The sequence below is a fragment of the Eufriesea mexicana genome, unplaced genomic scaffold (assembly GCF_001483705.2).
Source record: "Eufriesea mexicana isolate 0111107269 unplaced genomic scaffold, ASM148370v2 scaffold1137, whole genome shotgun sequence".
In the NCBI taxonomy this organism is placed as follows: Eukaryota; Metazoa; Arthropoda; class Insecta; order Hymenoptera; family Apidae; genus Eufriesea; species Eufriesea mexicana.
Genome location: NW_016909254.1, coordinates 547,213 through 563,523, shown reverse-complemented (window position 1 = coordinate 563,523; position 16,311 = coordinate 547,213). Strand labels below are relative to the sequence as shown.

Here is a 16,311-nt window from a genome sequence, read left to right as displayed (position 1 = left end):
CCATACATCCAACCATTCGTACGTCCATCAATCCATACATCCCCGGTTAAAAATTTTTCTCTCGAGAACAAAGAGGGTTGCGCGGGCACAGAGGGTTGAAAGGACAATATGGCGTTATTTTGCACGAAGAACACGCGGTGTATGGCTCGATTGTATCGCGTGTGTGTATAAATATGGAAAGGACGTTTTGTACGATCCTCCGGCTCGCCAGACTATCCTTCTAATAATTTGTTTTGCAAACGAGCCTTAAGGTGTGCGATAAGCATGACTGGTCGATGAAGCTTGTCATGCGGATTCTCGTCCCCTGTATATCTCGCTTTCCTTGCTCCCTCGCTTTCTCTCTCTTACTTCCGTTTTCTGCTCTTCTCGTCCGCGTGCTCGCCTTATGTGTACCAACCTGTCGAATCGGTTGCAACTCGACTTGTCCCTTCAGACGGAAGAAACGACCTGGACGGTCTCTCCGCGAGATACGATCGACCGTCTTTTTTTTTCTCCTTTTTGCGTGGGTGATTGATCGAGGACCCGGCTAGCTCGCCCTTGCCAACCGATCTTCGCATAATGTGCTTTGCTCCTTCTTTCGTGGCTTATTGTTTGCTCGCCCTCGCGTAGCTACGCGTGTAACAGATGCACGAGTTTCACGATAACGTTGCGCTTCCACTTCTGTCGCGCGGTTTTTCGCGATAGCGATTGTTTATGGTAATTTCAAGCCGCTTTCCGGGTAACGATGAACCGGCAAGATATTCCGTCCGCTTTATAGTCGAGCATGATTGACGAATCGCGCGGGGAAATTGATTTATTGGTCTGGCTAGCTCTAACTCCGAGGATCTTCGATTCTTCCGATGGACGCGAGCATTGTTATTCCACTCATAAATCTCGAAGCATCTACTTTGTCCAATTTTTCTACCGCGTTCGTCCCCTTCCGAGTGACTAGAATACCAAGTAGCAAACGCGACTAGACAAAGTGGCCGCAGCGACTGCGATGAGGAATACACAGCTGGAGAAGCATCCGAATGACTTCTCCAGGAAGCGTCATCCAGCCAAGATGAACCTTCCACCCCGAGAAGCAACCGCGAGACCTAATGCAATCGTCGGGGCAGATCGGAAAGAAGGAAAGAACAATGCGGCGTTCTCACGCGATTGGGTTGCGTAAAATATCAATGTCCTCGCTCGCAAGGTCCCGTGATAACGATCGGCATCGATGCACGCACGCGAGACACGCATCGCGCAGGTTGGCGATGCGGAGAGCAGCCTGGCGAGCCGAACGACCGCAATTAACCTTACGTAACTCGTCGAGACTTTCCTGGTGGCCTCACCGGGGCCCGGCCGCCGCAAAGATAAACTGCACACAATGCGTCGCACGGAAGGCTGGTCCCGAGCGACTGCTCGAAACCGGCCTGGAACGAGACGGACGGTGTCTTCCTCGTCGTTTTCGCTCGTCCGCGTCGGGCGAATATATCGGGCGATAATTGTTTTTAGTGCCTCCACGCCACCAGGAAGGCGGACACGCCGGCCACATGCTAATCGAAATCGTAAATCCGACCGATAAGAACCGCCGCGGTTCCACGGTTACAAGCGCGACGTATTCGCCGCGTGCAACGAAGCTCCGCTCAGAGGGACCTTTCCTATGCTCTCTCTGCATTATGATCCGGTTTCGATGCGGTGGGCAGACATTTTTGCCACGCTGTCATTAGCGCGCATAGCTTTCGCCGATAAACTGCTACGCTCTTCGGACATTTCCCTCCTTATTTATCCTGCACCCAGCCTCGCGTTTCTTCGTCGGCGCGAGGAAATCGAGCCAGCCTTTTTCTCCCGCCTGACAGTGATTTTTGGGCTACGAGCTTGCTTTCCTATTCGGTTCACTGGATATACAGGGTGTTCATCGAGATCGTGTTCGGGTATAGCTCTGAATTGGTAGAACATAGCAGTGGATTCGAATAATTCTCCATGGGCGCGTTATCGTGCAAGTTCGATTCGAAAAATCGCGCGAATGCTTTTCGTTTTCTTCACTTGAACATCGACGTAGGCTAAACTAATAATAACCGAGTAGAAATATCTCGCGATGTCCTCGGTTAAAAACGGTTCATAGTGCGATAAATTCGAATTCGGTTACGCGAACTTGCGGACCACCCGAATAGAGGGTACGCGGCTAACCCGACGTTTACCCAAAGGATTCCAAATTGCCATCCAATCTCGGCATAAAACCCCCTGGTCTTCTAATCGCTACCCGAGCCCCTGAAATTTGTCATAAATTAAATCTTTGCGATCGCAGATGCATGTTTTTCGCGACTTCTAAATATCCAGTCAGTAATTACTCGAAAATTCCCGCGGTAGACATCGGTATGAGTAATAAGCGGTTGTTCACGAGACTCGGAGGAACGCGGCTGGAAACGCGAAAACTCGCGTTCGAAGAACTGGCCGGGGGGGACGAGGGTAGAATTTGTGGGTAAAAGCAGAGGACCGCGTTGTTTCGTAGGGACCAGGTTCGTGCCACTGCGGAAAATATTTGCACGGGCGGTGGCGGTCCTCGAAATCTCGGCGCCCACGGTGTGCCTTTAGCCACGGGTTGGAAAGAACGCCGGGTAATATGCAGTGTCGTATTGCTAATAATAGAGAGCACGTATCCACGCGTGTGTCCGGCGCGGATATTATTATCGATTCCGTTACAGGGAACTGTCCTTAACGTAATACCACGCTTCTAAAGCGTTACGACCGCGTGCCGCGCGCGGCCATACGATGGCGGAAGGCCGCGGAAAGGGTTCCGCGGCCGCGTTTATGTGCCCCTTAGGATCCGACGTCCGCCTCTGCGTCGCGTGATTAACATACTTCAATGTATCGTAAACGCGACGATGGTGCGTCGTCGACGGGTTTCACCGCGTCGCGAATAAATAAGCGTGTCCGCGTGCAATTGATTTTCCACTCGGGTGACGAAGCTTTAAAATTCCCGCCTGGTCGTTTCCGTAACGACCCCCGGTACTCGTGTTCCGCGTGCTGCAAATACCTCGCCTCGATATTATTGATTTACATTGGTCCCCGATGTCGGCGGATAATTTACGGCGGGGCTGGCCGGCGCGTTGCGCGCGTATATTTTAATAAAATTAAAACCCAGCCGATCGAATACGCGAGAGTGTACCGTATCGGTAAATAACGGCGACGAGGTACTCGCTTGGCCGGGCCGGTGGCGCGTAATCGCGAGGAAGAGCGCGAAACGGCGCGCCGAGGAGCGAGATTGGACATTGCTCGAGCCTCGCATTATTTCTGCGTCGTAACGCGCAATAGAGTTCTTGATTTAACGCGCCACTCGGCCGTGGATTCCTTCTTCGGCCGGGCCCGACGATCATCGTAAACGGGGAGCTGTGGGACGCGTGGTGACAGGAGGAAGGAAATTTCGCGTGCAGAAAATGGAGGAAACGCGAGAGGGTAGCGGAAGGTAGAGATGGTACGAGCCACTCGGGGTATTTGCATCGAAACGATAAGTTTATTCGGCTCGACCACGCGTAGTCCGCTTATTAACGCGCGAATTTTCGTGCTCGACTTTTTAGGTTAGGTCGATCCGCGCGGAGACATAAACGCCGCTGCTGCCTGTCGTCCGTTAACGAACCGCGATCCGTGATCCTTTGTCGTGTGGCCAAGGAGAGATCGTTCCCGTTCCATCGTTGTTCCACGTTACCTGCACGGTCCGAGGAATTGCCGGCGAAATTACCGTCGGTGTCCGCTTGACAATGTCGGCGTAGGACGTGGGAATTTGTGGCCGGCGATAGGTCAGCAATGAACGCCTATTTAAATAGTCTTGATAGAGGTATCGCGAATGGAATTACGGGGAACGGTAATATTTCGCATTCAGTGTCCGGGAGGAAGTATTTCGTTATGATTTTTCCCTCGCCTAGAATGCCACCATTTTTCTCCACATTTTTCTCATTACTCCGCCATTCCGACGTATTATTCTCGTCGCACGCGACAAAATGGTGACGCACTCTGCGTTTCGCATTGCTACTCCGATAACTTCGAGGCGGTTTGTCGAAACGGTGAAATAATCGTGATATTTCGAAGCAGGTTTGATTTTAACGCGCCAAGATTGGTACTGCGAGATATCGTAGATGAAAGTATCGGAAGAAATGGTCAATTATGAAATTTTCGGATTAATTTATTACCTCGAGATTAGAGGATACAAGTTGGGAGATGGTTTGTCGTGGTTTCGGCAATAGCGATGCTCGTAATCGAGGCACTCGTAAACCGAGATCATTCGGCGAAAGCTTATACGACGCGAGTACAATTAAAATTTATAGCAGGAAAATTTCGAACGACGTCGTTAAAGAAGCAGGAAGCTCTTCATGGCAATACTCGTAACGAATCGTCTCTCGGTTCGACGTTCCCCGATGTGACACCCTGTGCCACGTATTTCCGAATTTGTATCCGCGGGAATAAAAATCTTTATTCGTGCACTTGCTCTTTTACGGTACTCTCGTAAAGTAAATGGAATTCAAGCGTACAGGTGTGCAGATCCGAGTGAATGGGACCACGAACTCGCGCGTTCTTCGACACGGGCTATTTAAAGTGGCCATATAACGACACCTGCGATTTGCCATATTTCCACGTTAACGATTAATGTTTTACGATGCTATCATTTAAACACTTTCTATGGTATATAAATTAATATTTAATAGACGAAAAAACGCGCTAGTAAAGTATCGCGTACAGTCATTCGGATTTATCATACCAGACCGCGGAGGGTGTGGCCAACTATTATTCAGAAAAAGAATGCAACTGCCGGTAATCAACCATTGAACGAAGAACTCTCGCGTCGACCAAAGAATGTATATTCAATGTTAATGGCGAAAACGTGGAATTATATTCAAATGCGTGTTTCGCCTAACGAAACCTGCCTCTATCGACCGCAGCGCCACCCTTACTTTCGAATTCACCAGCGTGTCATAAAACTCCCTATCGTTTCGCGAAATTACAAGTCACTCGGTGGAATTTCTTTCGAATTCCTTCGCCAGGAATTCGCCAGGAATTCGCCAGGACCGTTCGCAAGGATTGTTCGCCAGGACCAGAAGGAATAGAGAAAAGGGATCGCGAGATTTATCTCGAACGATCCCGTTGCGGACTTATTTAATTGTCAGCGAATGACAAATTTAATACCGATCGACGATCCATCGTCGGAATCGACGTCTCGTCTCGCGGGAAAACACGGCGGTCGGTGAAATTCCAGTCGACAACTGGCTGTCACCGGGACGGCGTGGGACGTGGGAATTTGTGGCTCGCGATAGGGAGGCGAGGGGCGTCAGAATGCTTGGCAAATAGCTTCGATACCGATGCCTCGTAGTATCGATACCTCACCCTGATCAAATGGCATTCTCGAGCACGTTGGACACGGCCAGTTGATTCGACTGAATTAAAACGGCCTCGAGACGCGTGTCGTTCTTATCGCTTGGAAATTATTGCCGGTAATTTACTCGCGATTGCATGGATCCCGCGAGACTTCACACCTGGATGGCTAGATCGCGAAGGAACACGGATCACCTGTGTTAATTGCCGGTGTCTGCGAAGCTAGCGCCACCGCGGCGCCCCGAATCTCCAGACACAAAGCTCTCGCGACGTCGAGCGCCAGTTTCCAATATTTTTCCATCTTCTCTCACGCTCTTTTCACATTTTCCTTCTCTTTCCTTTGCTTTCCCGAGCCACGAATACGTACACGATCGTCGCCGTTGCGAGCGAGACGCTAATCGTATTCCCGCTAATAAATCAACGTCTATCGAGAAACTGGTCTACGAAACCAGGCGGACCTGGCATTTCAGCGTGTGTTTTGATTATTGCGTAAAAATTAATTAAATATCGATGTTGCATATCGCCGTCAGAGGTGTAGTTAACGGGCGTCACAGGCCCCGACAGGCAGATATACAACGGCGGACGCATGGCTAATCACGGTTTTGCGGAATCGATTCGAACATGGACGGGGCGTAGGTACCAACGGCTCTCTCGGAGAGGTCTGGACACAGCTCGCGTGTTCCCGTCCGTTCCTGTAATTACCCACGCGTATTTTCCATCGTTCAATGTCTCAATTTTACGCGGATGCAACAACGAAACGCCGAGTTTCACCTCTGTGTCAAGCGTCCGAACGTTTTCTGTTTACGAACCGCCACTTTCTAGCTATATTATTACCGCTATCTGCGATCTCTGCCGTGCTCTAATTAAAAGTTCGATCGATTAATTTCACGGTACAGCGGCAAAGTGTAATGACACATTTATCAACCACGGCCGAATTATCCGATGCAAATAATTTTCCTATTTGACTTCCTACCCACGCGCCGCTTTTTGCGGATTCTAGATTAACTCGCAGCCCCAATGGCCGCTGCGCGCAAATAGGATCGCGCTCTATCTCCACGACAAGCGCCTTCCCGAATAATTATCCCGATTATTATCTCGATCACCTCGTTGCGATTATTACGCCGAAAAAATATAATCCATTACTCGGAAGAAAAATCGGTAAATCGTGATCACTCGATATCGACGAATCCATTACTCGTTTCTCAATTCCCCAATAGCCTACGCGATTTCGCATTCCCCTCGCAACGCTGACAGAAGAATCTGTTACCAGTTGCAGCTGGTGAGCCGCGAGTTTCTCGCGTGGAAATCACGAAATCGCTGTGACGTTGCTCGAGCATCATCGTTCACCTGTGAAATCGCCTGACATATTGGGTGCCGACAGGTTGCCGCGATCCAGACATCCGGCCATTTTCTAATGTTACGTCTGCGCCTCGCGGACCGACTCGTGTTCTCATGCATAACTTTATTGTTGGCGGACTCGGTGAATGAAACGGCAGTCATATCATGTCCTATAAGTATCCCACTTGACTCGGGCACAATCGATACACACGATCTCGCTGTAGATCGTTCGATCGTGATTCAAGTGCCCGCGATGATAGAGACTCGTTGGCCCGTTGAACTTTAAAATGCCCGCCGTTCACGTGAAATCCGTGGATCTGATTCCGCAGGGAGCTCGTTCCGCGTGCGAACCTTATCCCATGGAAATGGGATAGAACTACCTAGCCCGTGAGATGGAAGATGGAGGGGGACCGAGTTTCGTGGTAATTATGAAATCCACGTGTGTTACGGGAGACGTACGGTAGATATGCACAGTGTGCCTGTTCGTGGTTCGAGCGTTGCGAAATCGATTGTCCGAGTAGACGGAGGAAGAGAATCGCGTTAATCGGTCTAACGATGTAAAACGATCGAGACAGAGAAGAGCGACCGAGCAGTGGTAGCCGAGAGAAATAGAAAATGGAAGGAGGTACAAACCGCGGCGGTAATTTCAGATTAGCCTTCTCGCGTTTCGGCGGGCAGACTAATCTGCGAAATATAATTAGCCCCGGTGACTAACGCGAACGGTTCTGCTAAATTTAGCCAAATGCAATCATAACAGCGCAGGTGGCCATTTTACCCTTTTCAAGTGTTTGACAAGCCGGGATTATACGAGTCTCTACGCTGAGCGTAGCTAGTAGTGAGTCACACTAGAGCTAATTATAATCCTTTCGCCTCTAGGTATCCACCAGGTCTACCCTTTTGTTCTCTTTCATCCTTGCAAACGCTAATTTCTATCCCCCGCGATAATGATATTAATTATGGGCCCCTTCGAAGAGCAAATACGGATTAAAAGGGTAGGAAGCCCTTTAGTTTCCAACCGGACTATAAATCACCTCGCTGATTGAGAACTTACGCTTCTTGTTCCGTCCTTGAGGTACCTCTGTGTCCCGCGATGTTGCAGTTAATCTTCAGACGTACAGAGTTAATTCGTACAATTTAACCGTGAATTTTATTCCAACGGGATTCCGTTTGAAAATTTATCGGAAACGTATATTTTGGTAATTAAATAATTTTGTTCCGCGGAATTATCGGTGAACTCTTCGTGCCCTCTCTACGGAGATATTCGAGTTTGCTAAATTTATTACGTGTTCGGAGAGTGGACAGCCGAGTGCACAGGGTTAAAAGACCGTGAGATAAGTGACTCCGAAGTTGAGCGAAACAAATAGAAACACGGTTTCGAAACGTCTGTATATAACACACGGCGCCACGATACAATTTCGATAAACCGCATGATCCCAGGGGTCATGGAAGTAGCCGAGCCGTATCAGCGTGTCGCGAACCTTCCTTTAATTATATAGCTGACTCGCCTCGCGTCGAATCGCACTGATCGTTACGTTACTGCTGTTACAGGTGCACAAGAAAATGCGCGTGAGGTCAAGGTGACGGTAGAGCATGGAGACCATGCAAGACAGCGGCGGGCTGCATGTCGATGGCTCGAAAGGAAGTGTCGCGTCGGGTTTGCCCAGCTCGAAAACGGCGAATCAGTTGAAAATAGTGGAAAGTTGTGATGAAAGTGGCAAGCTGCTGACCGCAACCAAATCGGAGATGGATCCATACAAGGAGTTGGAGCTGTATCTCGCCAAAGTCAACGTGAGTCTTTCATTTCATCTTTTTCTACGTGATCTCTATTACAGGGCGAGATTATTTCACCGTGGGAATGATGAGATTTGTATAGAGGGGAGCGAGGAACGTTTGGGTCGGAGCGATAGATGTGCAAATGAAGAGTGCCTGGTCTAGGGAGTTAGAGGTTAGAGGTTAGAGTGTTAAAGGCCACCCAAGGTCTTTTTAAAGGACCACCCAAGGTTATATGGTTGGGAAAATGCGTGCGCCAGTCGGTCGAGACTTGGGAATCGAGAGTCGAATGTCGGCGAGGAATCAGAGTCGAGAGTTGGGCTGAAGATTTCAGCCAACGTTTGACGTACACTCGTACGCGAAAGTATTCCAACGATTTGACACGTTCAACCACTGAAACATCCGTGTTATATCGAAATTGTTCGAACGATTTGGTGCGCGTAGTAAGAGAGTAATCCTCGGATTACATCGGTAATGTTAGAAAAATAATTCAAGGATACATACGGTATGTGTAGTACGTCATTGGAGATACGGGCTCTGGTGGCGCTAGTGAGTTAATCGGAAAATCCTCTTAAGACTGTCATAGCTAACGAAAGACGAATCAAATTTAGATTTATTATTTCTGAATCAACGATGCTTTTGACCGATGTTACACGTACGTTGGATACTTTCGTGTACGAGTGTACGCTATTCGTAAAGTATCCGTTTGCAACCTATCATTCCCAGGTTGAGCAATAATTCTGTTTTGCGAAAGATGTTTTCTACGCTCGTTTACCGAGAATCTTGGAGGTTTGGCGTTTAATATTCGAGAAAATTGGCATCTTTGACGCTGATTCATAATTTTAATCATCGTCGAACGTAAGCGACGTTTTTAATGAAGCGTTAATACGATCTCGTTCACCGGACGAAACTCTTCTTCGACACGACACAACACGGTTCGGTTAGGAATCGATCATCTACTTTATCGATGTTCCCGCCGAGACCATGCACAACAAATTGAACGTGACGCCATGATCGCCGTGCAAGATTCCAAAACACGTTTCGTCCATGACCGCCTGGTCCAACTCGTCGCCTTCTTGTTTCCTCGTCCTTTCCTTTTATTCTGCCTTTGCCTACCGCTGTATACGGTTGTTTTAGAGGCCTCGGCTACAGAGCTAAACGCCTTGAATGACACCCGAAAGCGTTAAGCCAGTTTTCGCCGTCGAGTTTTGTCTTTCAACGTCCTATCCGTTTCGGGCTCGAAGTCGCATTAAATTCTTGTCCCTCGAAATTCGTTCTCGTCCACTTGGGTAGCCAAGGAATTTTAATACCCCGAGCGTACATTCTCCTTCGTTAAAAATAGTCCACGATCGACTTTGACTGTTATACTCGCCGTATATCACTCGCTTTATCGTCTAATCTCTATCTTATAACTATTAACCATTATAACGCTTGCACCTTTTCAAAAACATGGCAAGTAAGACACGTACGGTACGCGCGAGCGATATTGCGCGCTCGTAAATTATTGTATTAAGCGGCGGCTTCGATCCGTACGAGAATAACAGCGTCCAAGTGAAATTCTCGGTTATCTTGGAATCTCAACCCGGCCAGTTAACTAACATTTACTACCGATTTACGGTTATTACGTGCTATTCGATATTTCGAAAATTTAAGAATCGCCAGGGAACTTTAACATCGGCAGAAAGGCTATCGAAATTGCGTAAACTCGTTTCGAATAGATTAGAACACCTTTGCGCAAATTCATCCTCATCGAGGTTTCACTTAAATCGAGGATTTTATTAGCCGTGGAAGCCATCCATACCATCCTCTCTCTCTTTCTCGTACCTACTCACCTGGATCAGTTCGCAACCGCGGCAAGTAGCCCTGACCATCGGAGCCCTGAACGTTGATCGATACTCCGTAGCGGCTAACACCGCGTCATTCGAATCGTATCACAAGCAAACGATCGCTCGATCGCCGCTTATTATCCCGTCGGAATCCCTCTTACTCTCGTCGGTCGCCTAAATTGGTACACCTGTTCCAGAATCTCGGCCCATCGAATTAAACGGGCCGAGGCGCGGCGGCACGAGAAAAAGGCGCGCGCGACCGGTTCCCATTCGCGAGAGTCAAAAGCTTGTACGTGGCCGCGTACACGGGATCCACGGCGCAATTATTTCCTCTGGAGCGTGTCGGCGCGTCGATGTAGCCCGTCTAAGTGGCGTGTAGACCGGTGCATCGCTGATGCACCGATGCATGTCGACGCCGCAACGCGGGCATCGAGCCGATATTTGCACGGCGCAAACAGAGGATTCCAATCGGTCGACACACGTAGCTGCACGCCGGACTCCGCTTCGAAAAACCAGTCGACGCGGAAGCGGTCCGTCATCCTCCCACTATTTCTGCCGCGTTACGTGCTTCGCAATTTTCTCCCGACCTCGAGCCTTCGTTTCCGTCTTCCGTTGCAGAAAATGGCCGAGAAAACGGCGAACTCAGGGCTAGAGTCCATGTCCGGACGTTTCGAACTTCGGTTTGCTAGCTAGCTGGCTACGTGACTGGGAGCCGCTGCTGTTCTATCAGGCTGGTTAAGTTTCATATAGACTCGATGTCGATGTTCGTGTATCGGGACAACGCGTTTTTCCGATGTTTCGTGATCGGTATTTTTAAATTGCCCATACACGCTCGTACACGAGAGTATTCGGCTTACATTCGCTGCGTTCGGTAAGTGGAATATGTACGTTAAATGAAAATGTTTAGAACGGTGTGGTACATCTAGTAAGAATGGGTTAGATCGTATCTGGAAAATTGGAAAAATCATTCGCGGTACTTTGGTGGAGATACGGGCCGTGGTGGCGCTAGTGAGTTAACTGCAAATTCTTCTTAACACTGCTATATGATACAGAATGAATTAACGTGATATGGAAACTTCTGATCATTTAATCAATGACGTTTTCGACTAGGAATATGAATATTATATAATAATTATGGCAAATGCCACATATTTCGAGTCTTCATTCTCTCTATGCACCTCATAGTAAACGTTCGAATGCTCGTACGCAGGAGCCTACACGTGTAATATATTTTAGTTTGTCCGAGTTTACTCGGGTTCGAGCATCTCTCGATCCTTTCCATCCCGTTAGAAGAATCCAGTTGACCAAGTTCTATATGCTAGTATTTACCGAAAGCGTTAACGCGTCAGATTATAGGCGTTGCATAATACACGCGAGTAGATTGAAGAGCAATCGCTCCGTTCCCCGGAGGAGGCTGTCACTGCACAGTTTCAGCCGTCGAAAGCATCGCGTGCTTTTTTCACGCGATGGATCCCAGCAGACGGAGAGATTTGGTCAAGGCTGCTCTCTCGGCCAAGTAGCTCCCCACGGAGCTCAGCCGTCGATCCGATGCTATACCCTGCGTTCCTCGATTGCCAGAGTACGACAGCTTCTCCGAACCCTTCGCGTAGGAATATCCCGTGACAGGAAAGGGAGGAAGAGAGTCGGAGGTGAGAGGTCAGACGCCTGACGAAAATGACTCGTGGACCGCGAGAGCGTTCCACTCGGGCCCCGGATGGCCCCCGTGGACCCTCCAGTTCGCACGATGGCGAGAAAAAGCAAAAACGCTCGTGTCATCGGATGCAAAAAGCGTCAGAGTTCCGTTTAAGTCATCTGTTGCTCAGCTTGTCGTTGATCGAAGCGACCGCCTCTTCTTTCTAGGCGAATGACGCGAAACTGTACAGCTTTTTTCCCCCAACCGCCTAGATAGTCGCGGCTTTGTGGCCATGTTCACCGACACGGAGTCATGAGCGGATTAATTGCTTCGCGGGTAATTAATTAAGCGGTTACGTTGAACAGCCGGAATTAATTGGACAGATGCTACCCGCCGTAACTGGCGAGTGCGTCTCTGCAAAATGCTCGCGTTGCCGTCGGAGGGGGAAGCAACGGGGTATTAGCGAGTGTCTAAACATGTCTCAGCGGACACTCGTGGTAAATTAATAACGAGATATTAACGTAGGTGAAGAGGTTTTATCGATTCGCTTTGTTTTTCTCGCGTTTCGGACCTGAGTTATGCGTTTGTACAAGTTACGCAGTTATGCAAGTATTTTTCCTCTGACGCAAATTGCGGATTCCTTTTTTGCGGAGGAACAGGCTTCGTTGGAATTAATGCGCGATACGTTTTATAAATTACAGAAATACACGCGTCGAAACGCTTGCTCCGAAGGTTAGGTATAAAACGAAATTCAATAATCCCCGGCGTAATTGCTCGAGGTAACAGAAATTTACGGTTCGCTATGTTAATCAACCGCGAACGCTATTACCTAGATGGAAAATATTTCGACTCGGCAGTAGTCCATCTAATTTCGCCTCGCAATTAATCGGGCCGACAGCGTAACCGCTTAATTAACCAATTAAAATAACGAACAGTTACTTAAGTCCAGAGCTTGCGCGGGTTAAACGCCATTCTGGATTACGTGCAACTCGCTCGAAGCTGCCGGACAATTAATTAATGAAAGTAATTCGCCGACTGGCCAGTTGGATTAATCGGTTAAATTAATTGCTCGGCGACCGTTGGCCGTTTCGAAAGCTCGACCGAGGAATTGGTTGCAAGGTTAGCACTCGCGGAGGCCTGCGAACGATGCATAAACAGGATCCCTTGTTGCTTGGTCGCGAGAGAAATGAATTAGCGCATCCGCTTCGATGAAATCCCATCAGAGCTGATCAGCACCGGACTCCAAAGTCCAGACCGATCAAGGAAACTCGTTTCGACCGTGCCAAATTTAGAGTCGATCTTGCCGTTTATCCATGTTCTCGATGCCTCCAAGTGGCTTTCGTCGAAAACGTTCGCAACCTCGAGGATGCTCGGTAATTGCATCGATGGTTCCCTGGAACGACGACTTTAGACCCCCTCGAGCGGCTGCAGAGCCACGCAAGGTGTGAGTTTAGCAAACACACTGTCCACAAATTGATCTTCTTCGAGTACCGTGTAATACCAAACATCGCGCGAATTTTTATTACTTCTGCAAAGATATTACAGGAATTACGAGCATCCTTTCCCGAGAAACCTCTATGCGTCTACTCGTTAAAGAGCTAGCGTCTCGTAAGCTTTTTCCACGTCTTCTGACCGCGTGTTCATCGAACGACCGAGTTTCCTAGAAACATTTCGTAAATCTTCCGCTACTGAACTCTTTCCACGAAATCGTGGATGACGACTCGGAAACGAACAGAAACGGTCTAGCCATCGGATCAGCCATCGAAGAGTCCTCGTCGAAGGAACGTAGTAGGCCGGAATGTCGTCCGGGGGTAAATTAATTAAGTGGCCAACGACGGAAAGTATCCGCGGAACGATTATACCGTCGAGTGGAGATTGTCAAGCGCGGGAATGTCGTTCATTGTGTCAGCGATCAGCTTCTATTATTCCTACGCAATTTACGCCTCCGTGAACGCAACCGAGCTACCCGTTTGCCCGGGATCCGCGTAGGAGGGACAAACCGTGTAACAGATTGGCCGAGTGCCCGATCACCAGCTCGGAATTATTGCTTAATGATCGTATATCGCGGAGAAATGTTTGCGGTCGACGATCGGCAGCTCGATCGCCGGCCGCGACAGCTCCTGCGACGCTCACCTGGCACAGGTGAGTCAGTAGGTCGCCGAAAGTGAGCTCGCTTTTTACCAACCTCCGCGCGAGCACTCGTGCTGAAATTTCTTGCTGAAACACGCTGTCGCCTCTCGCGACACTTTGCGCGGGGTAGAACGGAACGATGAATCTTACGCGATCTTCCGTGCAATTTCGCCGAATTTCTCTCGGACCTTCCGAGTGAAAGTTCATTCGAGGGGAAAAACCGGGAGCGTCGGGGAACAGCTTCATCGAGGAAATCAGTTTTCGACGCGCTGTGGCAAAGAAACGAGGCTCGATTAATCGAACCGAGTTAACCGACCGAGTTCGAGGTGTAACACGGTTTAACGTTTATTTTTTAACACGGTCCCACTTTTCTCGGCGAATTTAGCATGAACCGTGTACGCTTGTTGCTTCGTCCGAATCCTAATTAAATGGGAAGAGGTCAGACGAGGTTTACGTCCTCTTACGAACGTAAACAAGTTAATCGAGAATTTCACAAGAGTTCATTTCCAATTAATACAAGAGTGAATATGTTTACAGACTTGGTTTAGTTCTTTGAACCTGATGTTCAGATGTTGCTGTCATTGATCGTTGAGGCGTGTACATGATGGGTGTATTTCTTCCTATTGACAGCATGTTGATTTGAGGGGGTGTGTATGGAGTTGTCAATTTGTTTTTTGGTCCTTAAGAATTTTTAATCTGTTTATAGGGGTTAGCTCGAATAGTATTTTAGGAGGTCCAGGTGTTCGCGAGTTTGGAAATGAGTCTAGGGAATGAACACTTGTATCTTCTTGAAATATAAGCTTCGTATAAGCTTCGTATAAGCTTCTATCGCCGTGTGTCATTGGACACGTAGAAAAGGATGGGTGTCTATTCCTCGGCAAAGCCAAATCGAGTCTTCTCACGTAGATTCTCGGATTCCTGTTTTTAGGTGCGAAGAGTTGACAGCGTCTAGAATCTCGATAGCTACTTTTGGGAATTGCGTGAGGATTTCTGGACTCGCGAAACGAGAAAAAAGATTGTCGGAGGTTTGAGGCGAGTTCTTTGCAACGGTCCGTTCGAAGAATTTATGATGGCCGATCGTTTTAGCCGACCTCGCGTATAAATCCCCGGCTCGCACGTGGTTTCAGTCTGATGTAGCAATCGATTGGTAGTAGTCGGGACGAAAGGTTGTTACATCGGGCACGATGCCCGACGCATAATTTAGTTACACACGAGCGGTACATCTCTCCTTGATGCGCGTATCTGCGAGTTGCTGTAAATCGTTTGACCCTCGGCGACTAAATTACAAAATGATGTCTGTTTTAACCCTGTGCAACGTTTTCTAATGGACGTCTATATAAGACGGTCGTTTAGGCTGATGACAGCAAATGGGATTACAGTTTCGCGAGAACAATGATCGAACAAATTCCTAGTTTGCTTTTCCGCTCGATTATCCACGGCGCGTTTTACGAGGAAAAAGCAAGGGGGCCTTGGGTTACGGAATGAGCGTGTTCCAGAGAATTTAAATCCTTCTGTAAAACGTAGAAAGTTTCTTACGACATGTCATCGCGGATGCAGCTGCGAATCGTGACATCTGCTTGAGGATCTGCAGCTTGCGCATCGAAGGCCTTGACTGATCCAAGCTCCTTTTGATCGACGTAATTAGTAACTCGTCAAACGATGGCCGTGCCTCTCACTCGCTTCCAATCGACGCCATTTAATGAACATTTATTACCGAATCCCACGTGTATCGCGGCAATCCTTAATCGATACGACGAATGAAAATCTTATCGATTCGTTGGGATGTTCGCGTTGATTTTTACCTAAATACATTTTGTTTTAATTTTTTCCTCTACGGTATCGTGTGAGACTCGTGGTAAGGAATTTAGGTCAAACACGAGTGTCAAAGGTGAGAAATGTGGATTACGATAGGGCTCAAGATAAACAACACGGGTCAGGCTCGTGATTAATTTTCGTCGATGTCTTCTTCTCTCAGTTTGGACGAATTGGCGCCAGGTGTAACCATCTTTGCTGTTGACTATGACACGCGCCATCGGAAGTTGACACTACAGTTACCGATCATTAAAGGGTACCTACACATAGTGAGCATAGATAATAGTAATTTTAATGGTACGATGACGATAAATAATTATATTAAATCCAGTTGTATCTCAATATGAGGTAAAAATTCTAAGACCAGTCTTTTTGACAGGATTGGCAGTTCCGGTATTAAATCCTAGGGCAAGGGGTTAATTCGATAGTTTTATTATCGGAAAAGAGATGTACTTCTTCCTTCAACTTATTCCTTTG

The 16,311-nt window shown here is 48.2% G+C and overlaps 1 protein-coding gene across 1 annotated transcript in view; it reads left to right on the top strand.

The window, feature by feature from the left end:
- Positions 1 to 16,311, top strand: part of LOC108547610 (uncharacterized) — a 155,118-nt gene that overhangs the window by 28,640 nt on the left and 110,167 nt on the right. The window contains exon 2 of the mRNA XM_017900196.1: positions 8,212 to 8,451. Coding sequence (XP_017755685.1) covers positions 8,254 to 8,451 — 198 coding nt within the window. The 5' untranslated portion in view covers positions 8,212 to 8,253. The remainder of the gene's footprint in view (positions 1 to 8,211; positions 8,452 to 16,311) is intronic.